Source organism: Numida meleagris, chromosome 4, assembly GCF_002078875.1.
Source record: "Numida meleagris isolate 19003 breed g44 Domestic line chromosome 4, NumMel1.0, whole genome shotgun sequence".
NCBI lineage: Eukaryota > Metazoa > Chordata > Aves > Galliformes > Numididae > Numida > Numida meleagris.
Window position 1 is genome coordinate 25,787,646 of NC_034412.1, and position 24,626 is coordinate 25,812,271.

The window sequence follows — 24,626 nt, forward strand, 5'->3', positions numbered from 1 at the left end:
GATCTATTGCCTCTCTTTTGTAGGAGCAATGGTTAAGTTGCCACGTATCTGTGCAACCTCTCTGTTGCACTGCAGAGAAGGGCTCTGAGGTACATGATTTACTCAACCCTGATGATAGACATGGACTACAGTGGTGGGATAAATAGCACCTGGGTCAGAAACTGTGTGTGAAGTGCATAAACAGATTTAGCCTTATGTAAAAAGGTAGTACCATGACATACCCATCCTTCTCTACTCATCACCCTCTTATGCCTTCATGCTTTATGTCCTTACACATGCTGAAGACCTATATCTAAGGTTAACTAAGGGCAACACTGGATTTAATAATTGATTCTGAACCTTGCTTGATCATCCTCAGGAAAATTACATGTTGTGCCATGTGGTTAAAATAATCTCATAGGAAGAAGCTAATTTCATAATTCATAGAATTGTAGAATTACCATGGTTGGAAAAGACTTCCAAGATCATCCAGTCTAACCATCCAACTACCACCAGCATTTCCTCACTAAATCATGTCCCTAAGTACAACATCTAAACTTTTCTTGAACACTTCTAGGGATAGTGCCTCAACCACCTCCCTGGGCAGTCTGTTCCAGTGCCTGACCACTCTTTCAGAGAAGAAATCTTTCCTAGCATCCAAACTGAACCTTCCCTGGTGCAAGTTGAGGCCATTCCCTCTAGTCTTTTTGCAAGTTACGTGGGAGAGGAGATTGATCTCCACATCTCGCCACAACCTCCTTTCAGGCAGTTGTAGAGAGCAATAAGGAATCCCCTGAGCCTTCTCTTCTCCAGACTAAACAGTCCCAGCTCCCTCAGCTGCTCCTCATAAGATTTGTGCTCCACACCCCTCACCAGTTTCGTTGCCCTTCTTCAGACATGCTCTAGGGCCTCAATGTCCTTCTTGCAGTTAGGGGCCCAAAACTGAACACGGTACTTGAGGTGCAGCTTCACCAGTGCTGAATACAGAAGGATGATCGTTTTCCTGCTCTTGCTCACAGTGCTATTTCTGATACAAGCCAGGATGCCATTGGCCTTCTTGGCCACCTGAACACACTGTTTGCTCATATTTAGCTGAGTATCGACCAACAAACACAGATTCATTTCTTCCACACAGTCTTCCAGCCCCAAGCCTGTAGTGTTGCCTGGGGTTGTGGTCAAAGTGCAGGACCTGGCGCTTGGTTTTGTTGAACTTCATTCCATTGGCTTCAGCCCAGCAATCCAGCCTGTCCAGATCCCTCTGTAGGGCGTTCCTACCACCAGGCAGATCAACACTTCCTCCCAGCTTGGTGTCATCTGTAAACTTACTGAGGGTGCACTCAATCTCCTCATCTAGGTCATCAACAAAGATATTAAACAGACCCCTGGGGAGCACCACTCATGACCGGTCCTTTGTCAGCTGGATGTGACTTCATTTACCATTACTCTCTTGGCCCAGCTTTCCAGCCGGTTCTTTACACAGAAAAGAGTGTATCTGTCCAAGCCATGGGCTGCCAGATTCCCCAGGAGAATACTGTGGGAGACAGTGTTAAAGGCTTTGCTGATGTCCAGTTAGACTACATTAACAGCCTTTCCCTCATCTACCAGGTGGGTCACCCAATCATAGCAGGAGATGAGGTTGGTCAAGCAGGATCTGCCTTTCGTGAACCCATGGGGACTGGGCCTGATCTCCCAGTTGTTGCGCACATGCCATGTGATCTCACTGAAGATCATCTGCTCTATAACCTTTCCTGCCACCGAGGTCAGGCCTGTCGTTCCGCAGATGTCACTCAGTCACTGTGTGAACAAATTGCGCTAAATTAAGTTGCAACCAGAAGGAAGTAAAACCAAATCACTTCCCTGAAGCCAGCTCAATGAAGTAGGAATCTTCAGACAGTACATTCTCCAGTCATCAAGACAGATTTACCAAAGAGATTATTTCATTTGTCTGCTTTGCAGAAAACCAAGGCCCTTCACTGTACTTAACTGTTTGAAATATTTTCAAAATATTAATGCTTTCTATTTAAGTAATAATAAGAAAAATCACAATTAGCTGATTTTTATCACTCAGAAATCTCTGCTCTCATATTCAGCTTCGGAGAGGAGAAAGTCAACGTTTGGCATCCAGTACTTTGTATTTCTTGACAACAGTGAAGCTTTGATGTGCTTCACCTGTGGCATATGAAAACCTCAGCATAAAGCCTTCAATTTCAAGCAGCTGCTTTTTTAATTGTGTGAGATCTTCAAATAAAATAAACTTCAGCTAGGATGCTTTAGGAATAAGGAAGAATATCAGTTTGGAAATTTCAATAAACATTGAATTAACAGAATTCAAATTCATTTGAAGCATTCTCATGTATAGAAGCCTTTATACAGTGCTATGGTGGACTAAGTAAACAAAATTATGGATCATCAAAGCTTTGTAGAAGCTGATATTGCTGAAATTCAGCAGAGGTAAGCTGATTAGATATGAAAAATATTTTTTTTCTTCTTCAGCCATTGCATGCTTGAGATATGCACACTTAGCGATTGTAAACCATTTATCACCAAGTGATTCAAACACCCCATTAATTGTGGTTCTGGATGCTGGGTTAGATTATGTATATAACATGTTGTTCATTTTAATTTACATGAGATCATAAGCTTCAGGGCTTGATGCTCCAATCTTGTTGGTTTTGCAACTGAACTACCAGCTTCACCTGCTAGTGTTGAAGTTGTTGATAAATGTTTTGTGTTGGGAAAATATTACAATTCTTAGACATAAAGTTATAAATGAATGAAATGTGCATCAAGAGTAACCTGCTGCTATCCACTGGAAAAATGCAGTACCTTTATATGAGGCACAATTTAAACTCATTTGAAATTATAATTGAAATTATAACCATCTTCTATTTTAAAGTATAAAGTTCTCTTTTTTAATTGCAGCATGGAGATTGAAAATAGAGTGGAATCACTCTTTATAGAGTGTTTATAGAGAGGATTCCAAGTATGAATAGGGCAAAATATTTTTTATTTTACTTATTTTAACAAATATATTCCTGGAATTTAATTTCCTCATTACCTTCAGACACATGCAATGTGATGTTAACTTTGAATTCAGCTTGTTTAAACTACAGTTAACAAACACAGTTCTGTGCCTGTGAAATTAATAGTACCACCTTCACCCTCAAGGAGTTCAAGTAAGGATATGGACTTTGCCATACTAGGCATCCAAAGCACCTTCTGAAAAGCAGGTGGAGGGACTATGAAATGGTTTTCTTCAAATTTCTTGACCTAACTACCATCGCTGACCTAGGATGAATCATCAGCAAAGCAGCTTTTATTTATTAGTGGACAGACAAGCTTCCAAAACCTGTTTTGGAAAAGACAGCACTACTAAGTTATGTTACTATTTTGTTTTACCATTCAATTCTAAACTGAAGCTACATTCACTGAAATAAAGGAGTGTGATGAGTCACTGGACTAATGAAACAAAAATGAATCTGCATTTTCATTGCGACAGGCTGATTGTGCTTGAATTTAAGAATTTAGCTATTTATCAAAATCTTTTGCTCTTGTGATAAGGAGCAAAAAATTCTACGTGACCTGGCAACATATTCCTGCAGCCTTTCTGGTAAGAGCACTCATACTCTTAAAACTTAGAAAAATGTTTTTTGACTTTTAAGTAATCTCATTTTCATTCTGAATCAATTCCTTGACTGCTGGGCTATGTAAGGCAGAGGGGATGGGTTGCTTGGAGAGCTTGCATGCCCCTTTCTAGAGCACTGCACGTTCCCTTACATGTCTCAAGACAGTTCTAAAGCTGTACCACCAAGACCAAGGCTCTGATTTCATTTAATACTCTTTGCTTGCTCTCTAGAATTGCAGGGGAATTAGGCAAAATACATTTTAACCATTGATTTTCTCCTGCCCCTGGCACATGCCCATGTGTTTTCCAAAGAAACTGATGAATGCTGAAAAGTGTTACTAACGCTTTAGCAAGAGTTAAAGCTTAAGAAAAAGTGAAGTGACTCCTCAGAGTGAGGATCGATTGGTTGCTTAGACATGATTCCAAGCAATACTGAAGATGAAAGACTGTTGGGAAGAGCACCAGCTTTCAAAGTGGATGCTAGATTATGACGAGATGCCATGAATGATCAAATTTTGTTAAAAGAAAATAGCTCTGGTTCCCTTGTGTAATTTTAAAAAAGGCTGACAAATTGGACACTTATCCTAAAGTAGGGATATTGCAGTGGTTGGAGACTTTCAGATTTCACTTTTCATTTTGCAGTTGTGCAGCTTTTTCAGAGCATCCCACATAAGCATTCTGGAAGAATTATGGTTTTCAAGGTAGACAGAAGGAGATGTTAGGTGATCCAGCCATAAAAGCTTAAGCTTCATGCCTGGAATAATGAATAATAAGTTATATGGGAATAAATAAGGTATATAAGGAATAAGTGGAACTATGGATGTGCTAGGGACTAAAGCCCAAATTGGTATACCAAAAGATTTCTACATAGTGCTGCACATAATTTTCTTAATGAAGTAAGTTGTGACTGTGATGGTCCTCGGGGCCGTGCTGTTAGTCTTCCTCAAGAGCACCTGCTCTACTAGATTAACAAAAGGGTCTTTTGGAAGTAGGCGGTTGTATTGCCCATGCCATGGGACATAGTTCCTTCATGGCTGTTCTATGACACCTTTATGGTCATACTTCCTAGAAATTTTGTCCTATTTTAACAGAATTCTTATCAGTTATTTTAAATATTCATTGCTTGTCATTATAATCTGTCTATAAAAGATGTCCTTGGCATTCAAGTGCATCAGTTCAATAACCAGCAGAATCAGAGACACGTGGTAATGAAGGAGTTGTAAAGAAATGCTATTCCTCTATGTGGCCACTTTAAGTTGTACAAAACCTTTTGTTTTTCACCTTGCGGTAGATTTTGTAGCTGTGCTTGTGCTTCTTTTCTGAATTGCTTCTAGACCTGCATATCTTTTTCTGGACAAGTACTCTTCTAGTATGTTACATGATTTAATTTCCCATTAAAAGATAATAGAAATGAGTGTTTCAATTTGGTTGTTGTGCTGAGTTCTGTCAGCTTAAAATTCTTCAAATTAAATAACAGCTTATATACTTATATACTTACCTGTAGATCAGTATTGATAGTCCATAACCACTTTCTGCCAAATCATCTTGTGGAAATTAAATTGTACTCAAATTAAGGTGTTATATTCTTCCAAAAGTTTTGTTTTAGCAGGTTAGTACCAGCTAAAATCTTTTATGTTTACTTTAACACATCTTATAGTTGTAATGGTTTGTGTCCTTCAATTTGGGACTGTAGTGTAGTCCAGTTCTGAAAAAATCTAAACAGATCACAAATAATTTTGTTATAGTACTTTCTTTGTTTCTCTTGCCTTTTTGACATAAGGATATGCCAGAGCTATGTTTTTTGTATATACAGTGCAAGCCTGAGGCAGCTTTAATCTTGTAGAGTTTCCAGTAGCAATATTATTTCTATATCAAAAGATTGGTGCAAACTTTTAAAGTTTGCACAGGACCCTCTGCATTTTTGGCAGTGAAACGAATGCCACATTGGATTCACTGTTATAGTTAGTCTTGTTCTGTAGTTAAAACTAGCTCTAGATTTGCTGTATTCACACCTTCAGTTGCAGTGTATGAGTCCCTTAAGTCTTTGGGTTTGTTTTGTCTCCTTTACATACATTGATCACTGTAATTTTTTCACTAAAAATGCTAACCATCCTTGAGAGTTGTATTTTCATATAGCTAAGCAGTACTATTGTTCTAAATTGATTTGAAGAACAGCTTATTTTCAGAACTTGAAATATAATGGTGATCTTTATAAATATCTGAATATAATAAAGAATTAAAAGCAAAATCCACACAAATACCAAAACAATGGAAAAAGCAAATCAAAACATTTCAGGATTGATATTTATAAAGATTAAGGTAGTATCTTTCTTTTTTACCTCCAATAACATGATGAAGAAAGGATTATATTTTTTCATTCTGAATAAAACCTAAAATGAGATGTAGCTACTTAGCACATACCATATCAATAGAGTCTATTTATTCAGGCTGAATTCCACATGGACCATGGATAATCTTTTTCCCAAATGTTTACTAGTGTCTGCTTTTAACAAGTGCCATGTAGTATAAACTGATGGAACCATAAAGAAAAGGGGCATAATAAAATTAAGCCTTGCTTTTCAGCAATTTCTAACTTAAGATCAAGAATTGAAATTTTCAAATGGGTCAGATGAAGGAATTTTTTGTAAAGGACATGAATCACATGGATTTTAAAGTGTAGGGGGAACCTTATCTAGTACTAGAAAATGAGATACACAAGAAAGTTTTAAGAGCTGGCTTTGAAGCAAATGCTTTTAACTAACTGAGTTAAAAAGAAATCCAGATTCATTTCACAGTTTTGTTGAAGTTATCTGTGTGGACTTGCAGCCACTCTATGCCATGCACAGTTTAGAAAATTGGGGAATACTGCTGTTTTCCTGTTTTTTCCTACCTTGCTCAGGCTGTACAGTTATTCGGGAGAGGCTGATTATTTTTGTTCATGTGTGTGGTCTCCAGTACTAACAAATCTAATTCTGGATGTAGTTTTTACGTCCTGTCTTAGTAATATTGAAAACAAATTCAAAGTGCTGTGTTTAAGCATTTATGTGCAATGTTTTTCATATTTGCAAAAACATTCTATGTTGTTACCACAGAGGTACTATTTTAGTAAATGACTTCTGCTGGTGCTTGCTCACATTTAATTAAGAATTTAGTTACCTTTTTCAAAGCTTTGTTAAGTCAGTTTCCTGTAAAAAATAACAACAACAAACCCACATCACATTTTTGAGTAGCAGAACAATTGAAAAGATTACATATTTTGAAAATATTTACAATCTTTTCCACTCAAATTCTCAAACACTTTAAGATGTAATTTTTTTCCCTTTAAAGTAAGTAAATAACTATAATCTCTAAGTAGGTGTAAGTTTGTCCAGTTGGACAACTGCGTCCTGGTTTACTGTTTGTTCTTATTTCCTGGTCTCTTTCAACATTTAATCCTTACAGGATTTGTCTGCTATTGGCATTTTTCACTTATATTAAGTTGTACTTTTACAAAGAGACTCACAATTCCCCCAGTCCCAGACCATCAGTATTTTTTAAGAGATTGTGAAGTAGCTTGCAAAAGTTCATCCCCTTCTGAGCTTCAGTAAGATTGAGGGCTACTCATTTTACCTTTATTATTAACTGATGCTTAAGTGTAGAATATGTAAAACTACTCTTTTTATTTGGAGAGGAGAAAATAAGCTACAGAAAATATAAAAAAGTATTACTTAGCACATTAATTACCTCAAATATAGAAGAAAACAAAAAATATTAAGAAACATTCCATTATAGGAAGTTGTGGAAGTTGAAGAGGGTTTTATTGTAGGAAGATGAGGAAATGCTGGTGGCCTCATGCTGTTGGGTGAAGGTTAGGCATTTAGAATCTTAAAACTGATTAGGTTGGAAAAGACCTTCACGATCATCAAGTCCAACTGCAAAGTAACCATACTACCCTAACTCTAATGACCCACCACAAAATCATATCCCTGAGCACCACATCCAGATGGGTTTTAAACACATTCAGGGATGGTGACTCAACCACTTCCCTGGGGAGCCTGTTCCAGTGCTTAACAACCCTTTCTGTAAAGAAGTTTTTCCTGATATCCAACCTCAACCTCCCCTGGTGCAACTTGAGGCCATTTCCCCTTGTTCTGTCACCTGTCACCAGTGAGAAGAGACCAACCCTGCTCTCGCTGGGATCACCTTTCAGGTATTTGAAGAGAGCAATAAGGTCTCCCCTCAGCTTCCTCTTTCCCAGACTAAACAGCCCCAGTTCCTTTAGTCTCTCCTCATAGGGCATATTGTCCAAGGCCTTCACAAGCCTTATTGCCCTTCTTTGGACCTGCTCCAGCACCTCAATGTCATTTCTGTACTGCGGCACCCAAAACTGAACATGATACTTGAGGTGAGGCCTCACCAATGCCAAGTACAGGGGCAGGATGACTTCCCTAGTCCTGCTCACCACACCATTCCTGATACAAGCCAGGATGCCATTGGCCTCCTTGGCCACCTGGGCACACGTGTCCATCAGCACTCTTCATAGGACAGTTCAGCCAACTGTCTGTCAGCACACCAAGGTCCCTTCCTGTCAGGCAGCTTTCCAGCCACTCCTCCCCAAGCCTGTAGGGTTGCCTGGGGTTGTTGTGACCAAAGTGCAGGACCTGACACTTGGCCCTATTGAAACCCATACAGTTTACCTTGGCTCATTGTTCCAGTCTATCCAGGTCCCTCTGTAGAGCCTTTCTACCTTCCAGCAGATCAACACACCCTCCTAAGTTGGTGTTGTCTGCAAACTTACTGAGGGTGCACTCAATCCCCTTATCAAGATTATTAATAAAAATGTTGAATGGGAGCAGCCCCATTACCGAGCGCTGGGGGACACCGCTTGTGACTGGCTGCCAACTGGATTTAATTCCATTGACTACAACTCTTTGGACCCAGCCATCCATCCAGTGTTTCACCCAGCAGAGCATATGCCCATCCAAAGCATGGGCAGCCAGCTTCTCCACGGGGATGCTGTGGGGGACAGTGTCAAAGGCTCTACTGAAGTCCAGGTAGACCACACTGATAGCCTTAGCTTCATCAACTAAACAGGTCACCTTGTCATAGAACAAAATCAGGTTTGTCAAACAGGATCTACCATTCATAAACCCATGTTGACTGGGCCTGATCCCCTGGTTGACCTTTAAATAATCCATGATGTCTCCTGAGATTATCCATTCCATAAACTTCCCTGGCACTGATGTGAGACTGATAGGTCTGTCACTACCAGGATCATCTTTCCGGCCCTTTTTGAAGATGACAATCACATTTGCTAGTCTCCAATCCACCAGGACATTCCCTGTTAGCCAGGACTGTCAAGGATGATGGAGAGCAGCTTAACACTATTGATCGTGAAGATGTTTACTATCTGCCAATCCTTGCAAGAATAGAGGAAGTGATTCACTCAAAATGATGGCTTTTTTCCCACTTTTTCTATTTTCTTTCTTTCTTTTTTTTTTTTTTCATCTCCTCTCCATCTCTCCCTCTATCTCCTAGGAAACAAAAATATGTAGTTTGAGTAGTTACACATTATTAAATTGTTGGATTTTTTTTTGTCATCACAGTAATGCAAATAAAAAGTAATTTAAAAAAAGTATTTGAAGTGAAGAAAAATGGAGACATAAACAACTGTTCTTTTTCAGTCCATAAAATAGTTATTTTTTTCTCTCATGGCTGATGAACTTTGATTCTTCTACTCTATCTAATAGAATAATAGCATAAAGATAAGAGCTATACGCCTAGCTGTTATCCAAACCGTATAAACTAAGGAAATATTCTTTGAAAGAAGCAGCACCATAAAAAAGTTGCTGAAGGTTAGTTTGTACTTTCATGATTGCCTATTATGCTATCTTCTTACCTACAAAGTACAGATGAGGAGTTAGAGTACTTTCTCAGTGTTTTATTCCAGCCCCATTTGCCAAAGGAATTATTTTATATCCAGTCTCTTCAATATGTACGCTCTTATAATTATCAACACCTTTTATCATCTTAAACAGTTGTAGTGTCCATTTTTGTACAGTATTATACCTACAAATAAACCTCTTCTTGAAGGAATCAAGTGTAATGTAGTGCTTATAAAACTTTGGGCTGGAAATATTTTCTCTTCCTCTTTGTTTGGACCTCCACCACATGTCCTAATTCTGGTTTAATTCACTAACTGTCTAAAAAGTCTTGAGTTGAAGGAAGACAGCAGAACTGTATTTCCTTAGTGTGGCTGTATCTGTCCAAGAAGGTTCAGGTCACTCAAGGTGGCAGCTCTGTAGTTCAATGGAAGAGGGTAGAGCTAGGGTGCAGTCCTGAGCTGGACTGTGTGTATATTATAGGTTTGTTAGTATTTTGCATAATTATATTTATTTCAGGATATTTATCATCCAATGGCTAAAAAAAGCAGATGAGATTATTATCAGTTCCTTATAAAATAAATATTTCAACATCATTAGGTATTTAATAGAGATGGAATTCCTTTCATATTCAGGCCAACAAGAGCTTAAATATTGATTTCAGTGCAGCCAAGACTTTACCTGTGGACACTGGAATAAAGTACTTACTGAAACACTCCCAAGTAATTAGATCTTAGAGCATGTGATAATACCAGAAAATTACCTCATCTAACATTTAGCAAAAGGAATTCTTTATCTTGGCTAAAATACACTGTATATCTTGTTTTAAAAGGTATTGAGAAATTCAGGTCTAAGATTGCCTTCCAAAAGCATTTGGTCTTATAATAGATCTCAATAGAGGTTACTTCTATTTTAAGATTCGCCATGCATTAAAAAAAGCAACAACAACAACAACAATGAAAACCCACAAAAAAAAAACCCAAACTGTTTAATTGCCACGCTCTTCTCTGAGTAAAAGCCTGAGTACTAGGCAAAGGGCTGGCAGAATACTTGAAGGTTATAGACTTGTAAAGTAAAATATAAACTCATTTTTGTTTCTTGATGCAATTTGGAATCAAATAAAGTTTGTTGGTGTATGATTAGTCCTGACTGTCTTCTGCAAGACATTAAGTCATGCAGCTGTTTGGAAACGTTATTAATTCTGTTACTACAGTTCTATGGTCTGTTCTCCAATGATGTCTTCCTCCCCCGCTTTCTTATCCTTCCTTTTGTCCTTCTGTTGTGGGCCAGCTGCCAAAACTCTGGGTTCTTGAAGATCTATTAGAAACCTTGCTCTTCTCTGGTCATCTTGTCTGTGTGAACTCCTTCACATGATGTTCTTTATATAGCTACAGGAGAAAGACCTTTAACCAGTAGTTAAATGAAGTATGATATTCAGTGCTTAAGGCAATGAAATAGGAGAAATTGTTGGATTTAAAAATGTAGTAATAATAATAATAGCGAAACAAATACAGTCCTGTAGACATTCCTGTACTTGTTTAAATCAGCAGATTTCTAGTTAGAAGGTGAGTTTATAACGTGACAGTTGACAGCTTATTTGTGTATATTGAGTGTTATGGATTTGTAAACTTCTCTTACTGGTTATTTTTTAGTAATATCTGAAGAATCACACTAAGATTTGAAATAGGTAGCTATGTCAAAGCATAGAAGCAACTCAGAATCAAACCTCCACCAAGGACATGATGGGTCTTAGAAATTTAACACAGAAAACCACAAGTCATATTACTTACAGGTATCTTAGAAGATACAGTAAGCCTGTGTGAAGTTTTCTTTGCACACCACTTGAAAAAGTGATAATGAAAACAAGCCCTTGTGCTTCGAAAGCATTTCTTATGGTACTTGAGGCATAGAATCATAGAATGGCCTGGGTTGAAAAGGACCTCAAAGATCATCGAGTTTCAACCCCCCTGCTGAGTGCAGGGTTGCCAACCACTAGACCAGGCTGCCAAGAGCCACGTCCAGCCTGGCCTTGAATACCTCCAGGGATGGGGCATCCACAACGTCCCTGGGCAACCTGTTCCAGTGCATCACCACCCTCTGTGTGAAAAACTTCCTCCTAATATCTAACCTAAATCTCCCGTCTCAGCTTAAAACCATTCCCCCTTGTCCTATTGCTATCCACCCTCGTGAACAATCGTTCCCCCTCCTGTTTATATGCTCCCTTCAAGTACTGGAAGGCCACAATGAGGTCTCCCCAGAGCCTCCTCTTCTCCAAACTAAACAAGCCCAATTCCCTCAACCTTTCCTCATAGGAGAGGTGCTCCAGCCCTCTGATCATCTTGATCACCCTCCTCTGCACTCGTTCCAAGAGCTCTGTGTCTTTCTTGTGCTGGGGGCCCCAGGCCTGGACACAGTAGAGGCTGAGTAGAGGGGGACCACCACCTCCCTCTTCCTGCTGGCCACTCCTCTTTTAATGCAGCCCAGAACATAGTTGACCTTCCGGGCTGCCAGCGCACACTGCTGGCTCATGTCCAGCTTCTCGTCCATCAGGATTGCCAAGTCTCTCTCTGCAGGGCTGCTCTCAAGGAGTTCTTCCCCCAGGTTGTATAAATACTTGGGATTGCCCCAGCCCAAGTGCAGCACCTTGCATTTGGCCTTGTTGAACCTCATTAGGCTCTTATGGGCCCACTTGTCCAGCCTGTCCAGGTCCCTCTGGATGGTTTTCCTTCCTTCCAGTGTATCGAATCCACCGCTCAGCTTGGTGTCATCTGCAAACTTGCTGAGGGTGCACTCGATTCCATCATCTATGTCATTGATAAAGATGTTGAAGAGCACCAAGGTCCCAAGACTGAGCCTTGGGGGACACCACTCATGACCGGCCTCCACCCTGACATAGAACCATTTATAACAAACCTTTGGCTGCGACCAGCCAACCAGTTCTTAACCCACCGAACAGTCCATCCTTCAAATCCATACCTCTCCAATTTGGAGAGAAGGGTGTGGTGAGGGACCCTGTCAAAGGCTTTGGAGAATTCCAGGTAGATGATATCCATCGCCCTTCTCCCATCCACCGATGCTGTCACTTCATCATAGAAGGCTACCAGATTGGTCAGGCAAGATCTGCCCTTGGTGAAGCCATGCTGGCTGTCTCAGATCACCTCCTTGTCACGTATGTGCCTTAACATGTCTTCTAGGAGGATCTGCTCCATGATCTTCCCAGGCACAGAGGTGAGGCTCACCGGCCTGTAGTTCTCCGGGTCATCCTTTCTCCCTTTCTTAAAAATGGGAGTGATGTTTCCCTTTCTCCAGTCACTGGGGACTTCACCGGTCAGCCATGATTTTTCAAATATGATGGAGAACAGCTCGGCAACCACATCAGCCATTTCTCTCAGAACTCTAGGATGAATATCATCCGGCCCCATGGACTTCCACACATTCAGTTTCATGAGGAGGTCTCGAACTTGTTCCACTGTTACAATGGGACGGAATCCATTCCCCTCATGCACACCTCGATGTTCAGGGTCCTGGCAGACATGGGGAGCCTGACCACCAGTGAAGACCAAGGCAAAGCTCTTACTGAGCACCTCAGCTTTTTCCATGTCTGAGGAAGCCATTTCTCCATCCTCATTTATCAGAGGGGGAACACTCTCCTTGACTTGTCTCCTCCTGCCTATGTACCTGAAGAACCCCTTCTTGTTATTTTTCACATCCCTTGCCAAGTTCAGCTCAGTCTGCGCCTTGGCTTTCCTGATCCTATCTCTACACATGCAGACAACAGCCCCATATTTCTCCCAGGCTACACAACCCTTCTTCCACTTCGCATACATTTCTCTCTTTTCCCTCAGTTTAAGCTGCAGGTCCTTGCTCAGCCATGCTGGTCGCCCGCCTCCTCTGCTTGATTTCTTTTGCTGGGGGATGGAAAGCTTTTGCTCTCTCAGAAGTGTGTCCTTAAAGAGCTGCCAGCTCTTCTCTGTTCCTATGCCCTTAAGGATAGTTTCCCAGGGGATCCCATCCAGCAGTTTCTTGAGCAGCTGGAAGTTCACTCTCCTGAAGTTCAGGGTCCTGACTCTACTCTTTGCCAGGCCTGCATTCCTCCAGATCGCAAACTCCACCAGGGCATGATCACTACAGCCCAGGCTGCCTCCTGGGCTTCCTATCTTAACCCCTCTAATGCTCTCCTCCACATTGGTGAGCACCAGGTCCAGTAAGGCTTCACTTCGGGTCAGTCCATCTAATACCTGGACCAAGAAGTTATCCTCAACCGACTCCAGGAATGTCCTGGATTGTCTGCCACCCGCTGTGCCGCTATCCCAGCAGATATCTGGGTGGCTGAAATTCCCCATCGGGACAAGAGCCCGCGAATGCAACACCTCCTGCAGCTGGAGCAAGAAGGCCTCATCAATAGGCTCCCCCTGATCAGGTGGCCTGTAACAGATCCATGAGGGGTCTGTTAACAGGCATGATGGTTTGAAATAACAGACTGCTTGTTGGGTAGGTTGAAGTCAGCTTGACTGCCAGGCTTGAAGACTTGGTATCTAGCAGTGGCTGAAAGTGAGTGGAGGGTGGTGAAGATGGGCTTGTTTATGGACAGAAGAAAGGGCCATAAAGGGCAGTCTGACAGCAGGCTACAGCTGCTTAAGAGCAGCTACAGGCATGACCTGTGGCCACCCTAGATGTGAGAAAAAAAACAAAGCAACTCTGTCCTCCAAAAACAAAAGCTGCTCGGGATTTCAGCAATAGAGGTTCAGACTGGACATGAGGAAAAACATCTTATACTGGAATCCAGTGTGTCACTGGAGCAAGTTATCCAAAGACACTATGGAGTTTCCATCCACATTTGGGAGTTGACAAGAAAATGCCAGCCCTCAAATGTGTGACCTGCTCTGGTGCAAGCAGGAATTATAACCCAACCAAGAGCTCAGACTGGAGGTTTCCACAGATCCCTTCAGAGCAGCATCTGCATGATTTTTAATGTTTTTGAGCTAATACCCACTTTACATGTGGACAATATCAGTTTTCTGCCAGTAACAGACCATTTTTGGGGGGTTGGACTCGATGATCTCTAGAGGTCTCTTCCAACCCATACAATTGATTCTGTGATTCTGTGATTTTCCAGCTTTTCCTTTGTACCTGGCAAAAGAGTTAAATGTAGCTGCTACATTCAGGTAATAGCTATGAAGTGCCTGGAGGCAAGTGAACCAGAGACAGAGGATAGAAAGAGGTATTCTCGTATTCCTTTAGTTATTACTTCTGAAAGTAGGCTTGCTATTTTCAGAAGTTTGGGAAAAAATATCATATTATGTTACATTTCAAAGGGTTTCTTCTACAAAGTCTGTTTAAGTACACAGCTCAGAGAGTTGTAGAAATTGCATGGGATTGTTGCAGGAAATCCTTTCAAATCATGATAATAGAAGAATGTATCCTTTTGAAGTTTGATGTTAATGAACAAATAGTCATCTTTTGTTGCTGAGTTTTAAGGCAGAGGACTTGCACATACTGCATTACTGTATATCAGAAAGAGCGCTAATCTTAATCTGTAAATATTTAGAGTTGAATATTCTTTATTTGAACTTGGCTTTGTTTTTGAAGCACTGATAGCCTTATATGGCCGATTCTGAAAGCCTAGAAGTTGTTTTTCATAATTAAGGGCTCCAGAATGAAATAAACAAGATCATCTATGAACAGCCCATGATTGGTAGGACTCTGATCTTGTCCTATATACAGAAAAAATTACTTTGTGAAATCAGTGGAGGCTTAGCAAAAAGCTTTTTTTAAAATTGGTATTACCAGTGCTGCACCTCTGAAGGAAGTCTGCCCTCAGAGTGGCACCCAGGGGCCAAGGCTGTTTCTCCACTCCTTGGTGCTCCAGAACTGCATCGGATTTGCCTGAGTTTTACCCATGACCCTCATCAAAATGTAGTGATTACAACTTACTAGGAAGAGGTATTTGCTATATTTAAGAAGTGTCAGCACTGATCTTTGTGAAATGTATTGTGCCCATGGGGGAAGAGGCCTACTTTGAAGTAGACAGGAATGAGCTTGTCTTGTTGGTGGGTTTAATTTCAGTTTACAGTGGCATCTGCTGATCTGCTTGGTGATACCATGGTTTTTCATCTGCGTTACCGTTGCAGTGGAGGGGTTAGGCACTGCCGTGCATTCAGAATGCCTGGAATCTTGTAATTTTCAGGTGCGGGCTTTCTACATTGATATATAAATCTGGTGATAGCATCTTATACTACATCAAAGACTACTGTGGCGACTCATTCTTCAGCTTCAGGCCCTGTGAAGTGCATACAGTCCTTCCCTAATAAGTGTAACCGTTCCATGTCCGTGGGTCAGCTTAAGGGTTTTCCCCATCTTGTGTGCCCCATTTTCAGAACCTTCTCCTGCAGATGATCTCTGCCCACTTTTTGCAGAAGCTTCTCACAAAAGCCCCTGTCTGTCTCCCTTCCCTCATGTGGGAGTGCTGCACTTGGGCCGAGGTGGTACCTTGCCTGCCTCAGCCCTCTTCCAGACTGATGCTTCTGAGTTGATTAGTGCTGTCTGTACAATCATGATCTTTTTCTCTATCTTTTTTTGGAGGAGGCTATGAGATGTTAATAGCAAGGTAGATAGGTCACAGCAGCAAGGACTGATGTGTATAGCTTTGGAGGTACACAGCTGGCCACTGTAAATCTGGATGAACTTGTTACTCCTTTTAAAGTGTAACTTGGATTGACTTACCCCTAAAATAAAGCCAGAAATTGTAAAGTCATTCCAGAGAAGAAGTAGAGACTGTAGTCTCAACTTAGCCACATTCAGGTGGCTGTGCTCTTCACACAAGTTACTCTAAAGAAATTCTCAGAACATGCATGAACACAATAGGAGAAGGCTAGTTTTTTGCATTGTGGTGGTACAATTAGTTTATGTAGAATGGATGAAAAGGAATACTGCAGCTTATCTGAAGACAAATAACAAGCCTCATTCTCCAGTGACAGCAATTACTTTCCTTTGTGGTCATACAAAATAATTCTTTTGCAAAAGAAATTCCACTGTGTGAGAGCAAATATTTGAAATGGAGCAAGTGATGTGTGTGAGAATTTGATATGTTCTTGGAACAATGCTGTGTAAAAGGCATTTTTCCTTTGCAAATGGATGAACTGGAGATACTGGGGATGCTGCAAGTCCCGTTCACTAATTTACAATATGCCTTTTTGTTCCTTTGCTTCTCTTTAGTGACTTCTCATTTGATATGTCTGGACTACTTACAGAACTTAATTGCAGTGAGGTGGTTGTCATTGTCCCAGTGATACAAAAGAAATACCTTGTGAAATATAACATGATTTGTAATCCTATATGTGCTTTTTCAAGTGTCATGGTTTTGTGATTTTCGGTTATTGGTATTCCACATCATAACATCATGTAGTGGATATACCTGGTTCTCAGAAGAGAAGGACTACTACAGTCTCCACAGTACTTTGCTCCTTTGTTACCATTTTCCAGCCGGAGGGAAAAGATAAAAGCTCACAGTATAAAAACTTGCAGATCACGAGACCTCGTCCCTTTTTCCGCCCGTCTCTCGTCTTGGCAGCACCTCGCTCTCCAGCCGTCTTATCGTCGGTAGTAGAGTAAGGCCTACCTTGATTTTGGGACATTCTCGCTCTGTATTGGATTTATCAGCTTAAATTGTAATTATATTGTATTATAGTGTGTTGTTTTGCATTCCGATATCTTATTTAGTAAATTAGTTTGTTTCTCCTCAGATTGTTGCCGCTGTTCTTTGCTCTCAGGGCCATCTCCTTACCCTTTTCCCCTTTTCCCTTTTCCCGGAGCGTGGACCCGTGGATCCCCCGTCCCCTTTGTCACGGAACCGGGCCGAACACCCGTAAACCGTTGATATCAAGACAAAAAGAATCACTGAATGTAGTGTCATCAATGAAATAATGTTCCTTAGCATACTTTGGAAATTACACTCTAGTGTACTAATCTCTGGGAAAGTCACTTATTATTGTTGACTGCTGCATTTAATGTGGAGCTCTCAGCTGGCGTGCTGTACATTATAAAAAAAATGCTTGTGACTTAACTAAAAAAAACCCAGGGAAGCGTCTAAATTAGGAATCTGTCTCTTGTGCCTCCTTTGTGCTTTTTTTCTTATTACTGCATGCTGTTCTGCCTTATGTGTCTCCAGTACTGTCAGCCCTCTGTAACTGCGTGTGGATACTGGCAAAACCACACTCCTGCAGGTTTACGTAAGCAGCAATTCATTTAAACGAAAAATTTCCATTTTCATACCTCAAGTAAAAGGCATGGGTCCATCAGAATAGAAGGCAAAATTCTGTCAGATGTTAAATTACAGTATAGATTAATTCTTTTAAAATTGCAGTGCTGTTTGTATAGCTTTCTTTTCTTGCAGTACATTCATTTAGCTGTCAGCCTTTACATGTTGCTATAATAAGGTACTATTGCAGTGCATGTTTTCATTGTAGACTGAAGCACAGACTTTTTATGTAGTTTCAAATGTATTTTCATCACCATGCTATTTATATAACAAACAAAAATGAAGTAACTAACTGCCAAAACTAATTGCCAAAAAGAAAATAATATGAATTACTCCCCACTACAAAACTATACATGTATTTAGTTATTAAGGTTATTAATTAGGTAACTGAGGATTGCTATGGTTTACTGACTGTGATGTCAAACTTGACTATGTACAGATTTTTAGAAAAGGTCAAAGACAGTAGAAGTCTTGTGCTATAGCATGAAGATTTTTTTCCTTTGATGTGCATGTGTAATTAAGTTATGTCATTTAGAGATCTTGTCATTTCGTCTCATGATGTTGAAAAGCATTCAGATTAGATCAGTGCCTGCTGTTTGCAGCTAAGTCTTCCATATAGAATGATTCCAGCTGCTGAATATGAATCTCTGGGAATGCTGGGCACTTGGCAATGAGGTTGTTTGAGTTATTGTGAAGAGAGTTGTGTCCCTGACAGTCACAGTGACTGATCACCAAAGGAGTCCTTTCCTTTTGGTAACTCCTCACAGCTGTGAATTCATCACCCAAAGAGATTGTTTCAGTGTTTCTGTGTACTTTAAAGTCAAATGTAGTCAGCGTATTTCTTTTGAGTTCATTTACTGCCACATAAAACATTTATTTTTACAGGTATTTTGTAGTCTAACAAAGCTGAAGAATTTTGAGGGATGCCCTCTATCGGAAATTGTCAGTAAATGTCTCATTTGTGTCAGTAAATATCTAATTTCATGTATTTGGTAGCTTCCAAATAGCATATCCCAGATGTACTCCTGTATCAGGCTAATGCTGTGCCAGTACAGCCCTCAGCATGGATGCAGCCATCAGAATCCTTATCGCTGAACCCAGTAAATGTAAAAGTCTCCACTAATGAGAGACAAATTTAAACCAGCCCTTCTGTGTGATAGGTGTGAGGTGTGAGCAGGCCTTTCCTTGCACCTTGGGGTGATTTCTCTGCACTTCCTAGTAACAAAGAACTGGATCCATTAGCAGCCTGTGTGATTTAGTCCCTTTGGCTGCTGGACTTCTGCGAGGGCTCCAGTCTTGTGTTTATGTGCTGGAGTTGAAGGAACTATACAGTCACATTTCTCTTACCTCCACTTGAACTTGTGTTCTGTTTTCTGACCAACAGTTGGAGCTTGGGTTTGATTAATTTTTTGTCAGCAAAGCAAAGTTTATCTCTTAATCTGTTTTTACTGTATAGATTTTCCAGACAAAATGAAGAAAAAAGCAAACAGAACAAAGGGACTTTTTCTGTGAATGCTACATACTTCAGGAAAAGGGAAAGAAATAGAGTATTGATGCATCTGTTTTCTCTCTTTACTACAGGAGTGCAGGATCCTCAGCATGAGAAGATAATCACTGTGACTGCTAATGGAAGTATTCACAGCCCCAAGTTTCCACACACATACCCGCGCAATACGGTACTAGTGTGGAGATTAGTAGCAGTAGATGAAAATGTATGGATACAGCTTACTTTTGATGAAAGATTTGGGCTTGAGGACCCAGAAGATGACATTTGCAAGTAAGTTATTTTGCTTTAACTTACGAAATATCTTAAGGAAGATGTGGGGGATGGAACAAGAGTATTGCTCAGGTTTTGCAAAAATGTGACACCTGCATGAAATATATTTATAAAAGTGCATCTCTAATGTGTTAGCTACTGATTTTGTTTTGCAGTGCTAGGAAAGCATTTCATGCTTGAAATATCATTTGACTGTCATATCCTGCTTTGATGTGTTCCTGGGAAGGTATTTCACACAAGTTTTTACTTTCTAAGTAGGTTTTTTTTGCTTTATTTTTCCCCCCCATTTTAGATTTTATTTTTTTACTACTCTGTATGTTTGATACTTGCTTTCAGTTTTTCTAATTAATTGGTCTTCATTCGCTTGTGTATCTCTTATCAACTTTTTTTACAAATTTGGGTTTCCTAGAGGTTACTTTTGAGCTTAGTTTGGGAGTCATGGTTCATAACAGATGGACAGATATCTTCTTCATAATTTTGAAGACAGTAACTGTCAAGGCCAAGTCAAATATAAAAAAATACCAAGTACAAAAGCATGTGTTTGCTCAGATGAGTGCACTCCCTTTTAAAATGAAAACTTAGCTTGCTTTTCCTTTTCTTTGCATATGGCAGAGTGAAGTAGCAAGTGAAAGGAAATCGAGGTAGGGTGACTCATTTGTCCCCTTGCAAAGAAAAGAGTAAGATAAGTTAAAATATTTTTAATCTTATAACTTAAATAGTATTTTAATGGGAGTACATTTCTTTTAAGTAAACAAGGTGATGAATACAAAAGCACTAGTCAAATTAAAAAGCAGTAGTTAGTTGCTCATAAACTTCACCCACTAGTGATCTTATCATGCTCATATTTGTGCATGGATACCAGGCAGCTGGATGTATGCAAATCCTGATATGTGCACATTAGTCTTTTTCACTTAGAAGATACGACTCTCTGAAAAAGAAGTTTTGTTATTTTTAACAAAATGAAAATGCAGAGGTAATGTTCCTGTGCAGTTCAAATTCAGTAACAATGTCAGTAAAGGAAGGAAAAATGTATCTTTTTTAAGTGAAGTGAGTATAAATAATTGACAAGTTAAGGAAATAAAAGTGCAGAGTTTTACCGCGCAAAGCAATTCTACACAAGCCAGTTAAGTTACTGAGTTATCAGAGTAGTATCTCTTTATAAGTAATGTCTTGTTTCTTAGCTCTTGTTGTTCTTACTAAGATTATTTCAACTTCTTTCTAGAATCTTCTGTAGAAAAGCTGAGGGTTTTTGTTGCCTCTGTTCTGTTTATGACTGCTCTGTTTCTGCTGTCTTGAAGGTCCCAAATCAGTATTGTTGTTGAAGAGTAATCGTTTCTCAAGACCAAGTTTATATGACAAAGAACAGAATAAAATATAGAATCATAGAATCCTTAGAATTGGAAGAGACCTCTGAAGGCCATCTAGTCCAACTCCCCTGCAATGCACAGGGACACCACAGGCTGCCTAGGGCCTGATCCAGCCTCACCTTGAAAGTACCCAGGGACAGGGCATCCATCACATCTCTGGGCTACCTGTTCCAGTGCCTCACCACCCTCACTGTAAGAGACTTTTTCCTTATATCTAATCTAAATCTCCCCTCTTTGAGCTTGAAGCCATTTCCCCTTGTTCTCTCACCACAGACCCTGCTAAGGAGTTTTTCTCCTTCTTTCCTGTAGCTCCCCTTTAGATACTGACAAGTCACTCTCAGGTTACCTCGCAGCCTTCTCTTCTCCGGGCTGAATGGCCCCAGCTCTCTCAGCCTGTCCTCATAGGAGAGGTGTTCCATTCCGTGGATCATGTTTTTGTCTGTATCTGTGACTAGAAGCCAACATCTGGCTGGCTCGGCCATATTTGGATTTCTCCAAACTCAATTCTGACACTTCAGCTATTCTTCTCATCTAGAAGGATTATAACATCTTACAGGTACACTGAAGGTACCAGTTTAGCCTCCCTTTTAAACAGTTTCCTGAATTTGAATCTGATTATCATGCACAGCTATTTTCCACTCCATTTTTACTTGCAATTAAACTCAGAATATGTACTAACCAATTATTTACATTACAGCGAATTCTGTGTTTGTGCCGTCAGAACCCAGTCTCACCTGCAAGCATGATAACTTGCACAGTCCTAATTGCTGTGCAGATACTCACTAGTGTAAAACATAGTTGTTGGCTGTTTTTCTTTTGAAAAGTTTTAACTATGAGGGTGGTTTTTTGTTTGTTTGTTTGTTTTTAGAATAAACATCTGATTTTTTTGCCTGTATTTCTCCATGTGGCTCTTGCCCTGGGTTTACAGTTGCAATAGCTTTCCATTTCTTTTCCATTTCATTAGTTCATCTCTGCCCTGTTTAACATATAGCTAATGTATCCTTAACAGTAGTTCTACTTCACCTGCACGGGGTCTTCTCAGTGAGAAAAACTGTGAGAATCCCACTAAGCTCTTTCAAAAGTGAACACAAAGTTCATTTTACATGCGAAACTCAATCCATGCATTTATTTCAGAATAACTGTTGCTGAGTTGTTGCTTGTTGTCTGAAATTTTTGCTTTCTGTCTTTGGGAATATACAGTGACCAAAGTGTTATGATAAACTTCTCCAGTCATGAAGACACAGACTTAGCGTTCTCCCTTGAAGAACATGTGTGTTACAGTTGCCATTAATAAGCATGCTGATGTTTTTGAGTTGGTTGTACACTGCAGCATTAAATAACAAAAATCTTTCTTATATTGGTGTGCCAAACTCACTCTCTTGCTGTGCACAGAATAGCTATAGTTGTTCATTTTGGTGGTGGTGGCAGCTGTTCTTTCTAATTATCAGATGATTTCAATCTTGTTGAATTTTATTACATATAATAAAACACAGAAATGTGTTACAAATCCAACATGTAATTACTATAGATAAGATTATAAGGATTAAAATACACAAGTGGAATCTGGAACTGAATGAATGTTGAATATTCGATGGCACTTGACACTCATCTTCATTTTAGGAAGGCTACATGCATTTACAAGTCTCTTCAGTCCTCTAGTGATTCCAGGCATGAACTATAGTCTGTTCTGTAGGCTTTTCTTTGTTTTTATGTGAAGCCTTTAGCAGCTGCACATGTGAATCTGTTGATGTAGTTACGTAAGTGAAGCATTTGTCTGTACAGTTTCGAAAGAATCTCTAAAACTTGTCTAGTTAATGTGCAAAATGTAGAACTTTTGTCTGTAGAAAATGAGTAAAGCTGAAGACAGCTGTCAGTGGTAACATGGGATAAAATCTTTGAGTAGTACTGTGACTGTTTTTGACTGTCCTCACGTGAAATTAAATATCTAAATCTTAATTCCAGGAATGTTCTTCCTCTGGGGGTACTTAGGATGATGCTTTAAGATACAGAGCCACATGCACTAAACCCACCTTCCTTTTCCCTAATATTTCTATATGCTGCTCTCCTTCACTTCCAATCTTTTGACCAAACTGTTCCCAAGCTGTTCCTTCCATTCAGCGAACGTGAAAGTTCTTAGGTAGAAATCATATCCAAACTGCTTAAACAGTCCTATGTTCCTAATGAATGTATAATTAGCAAAGTGTTGACAAGAGTTAAACATCTTAAAGATTTGGCTCAGTCTGACAAGGCTGAAACAAGTATATTGAGAAGAAACGTAAAGAGACTGTTTGTAGTCCGTGGCTATGAAGAAGTAAAATATTTGCTTAGCTGTCTCTTTGACATAAATTTTGTCAAATGCATACTATCCAGTAGTGAGTTACGGTAAGCACAATATAAAGGCTAAACATTCTGTTACCTAATTTTCTAAAAGGAGCTTTCCATGTAATGTAAGACCCAGTGGAGCCCATGGAGCTTCCTTTCTTATAATTACAATAAAACTCTTTATCTAACATGTGGAGTTAAATACAGATGCACAGCTGCAGCTGCTTGGCGTTTAAGTAAAAGGATGATAGATATTTCACTTCTGTTTGGCCTGTGTCATGGTAGCACCTAACTGCATCAACAGAGCAGTTGCAGGAAAGAACAATTCCAGGATCTTTTTGTACTACAACCTACAGCGGAAAAAAAAAAACGCTCATATTGTTTTTCTTTTGCCTTGAGAGCATTGTAGAGACAATATTAATGTATGTACTAAGTACATGCTATCAATCATTCGGAAAGAAATGTAACTTCTTGACATTTGATTAGCTGTCCTTGCTGCCTGGCAGTCTTAAACATTGCTGATGGACTTTTTTATTGCAAGAGTGACACTATCTGTGCAAGACTACAGACAGTGAAGTTATCACAAAGTTTAAGTTGTCTTCCAATAACTGGACAAAAACCTTTATATGAACTCTGTATTTAAGGAGGAACAGGTGCAGACAATGTTCATGGTGACTCATGTCACTAAGTAGATCGGCTGCTGCTTTCTTTGAGGTTTTTTGTTTGTTTTTCTCATTTTGAATTTCCAGGGTTTGCTGTTGCCACCTCCATTTGAAAACTCAGAAGACAGGGAGGAGTCCCCCAAAATCTCGAAGACTTCAAATTGTGGGGAAAAATAAAAACACAAAACCAAACCAGACTGCAAAGAGAGATGAACATTTTAGTGAAGACTAGTCCCTAAAGCTCTTTTCTTACAGCTGTTGCCTTCGATTTTCAGTGGGTTCAGTTTTAATGACCTGGTGTGTATTCTGTGCACATAGATGTCCTGAGTTCTGCTTAGATAATTCCACATATCTGTGATACTTAAATGTCTCCTTCATCACTGGCTATAACTTGTTCAGCATAAATAAAGTCATATTAAAGTTGAAACCCATTATAGCTGTGTTCTACGTTTAGATCTGTTTGGATAGAAATGATTCCATTAACAGCTGGAATAAGAAAAAAGCTTAGGAGCCTCTCATTCCTCACTGTACAATTTCATTTTACCTTTTTTTTTCCCTAACATATAAACTCCTTGTTAATCATTTTTATTCAAAGTCTGAAAGGGAGGTCATATAATTTAAATAGACAGGATGGGTTCTAGTATTCGAGAACCTGAGATTAACTAAAATACTGATAAGAAGGAATTATTATGAAACAGATGATTTAAACTGAAGTCCTTGGTAGCAACATTGATGTTCTGCTGCTGGCAGGGAGATGGCATTTTAGGAGCAGTACG

General features: G+C 39.8%; 1 protein-coding gene across 1 annotated transcript in view; it reads left to right on the forward strand.

Annotated features, from left to right (window-relative positions):
- The window catches only part of PDGFC (platelet derived growth factor C), a 119,126-nt gene that overhangs the window by 52,433 nt on the left and 42,067 nt on the right, over positions 1-24,626 (forward strand). The window contains exon 3 of the mRNA XM_021393412.1: positions 19,304-19,499. Coding sequence (XP_021249087.1) covers positions 19,304-19,499 — 196 coding nt within the window. The remainder of the gene's footprint in view (positions 1-19,303; positions 19,500-24,626) is intronic.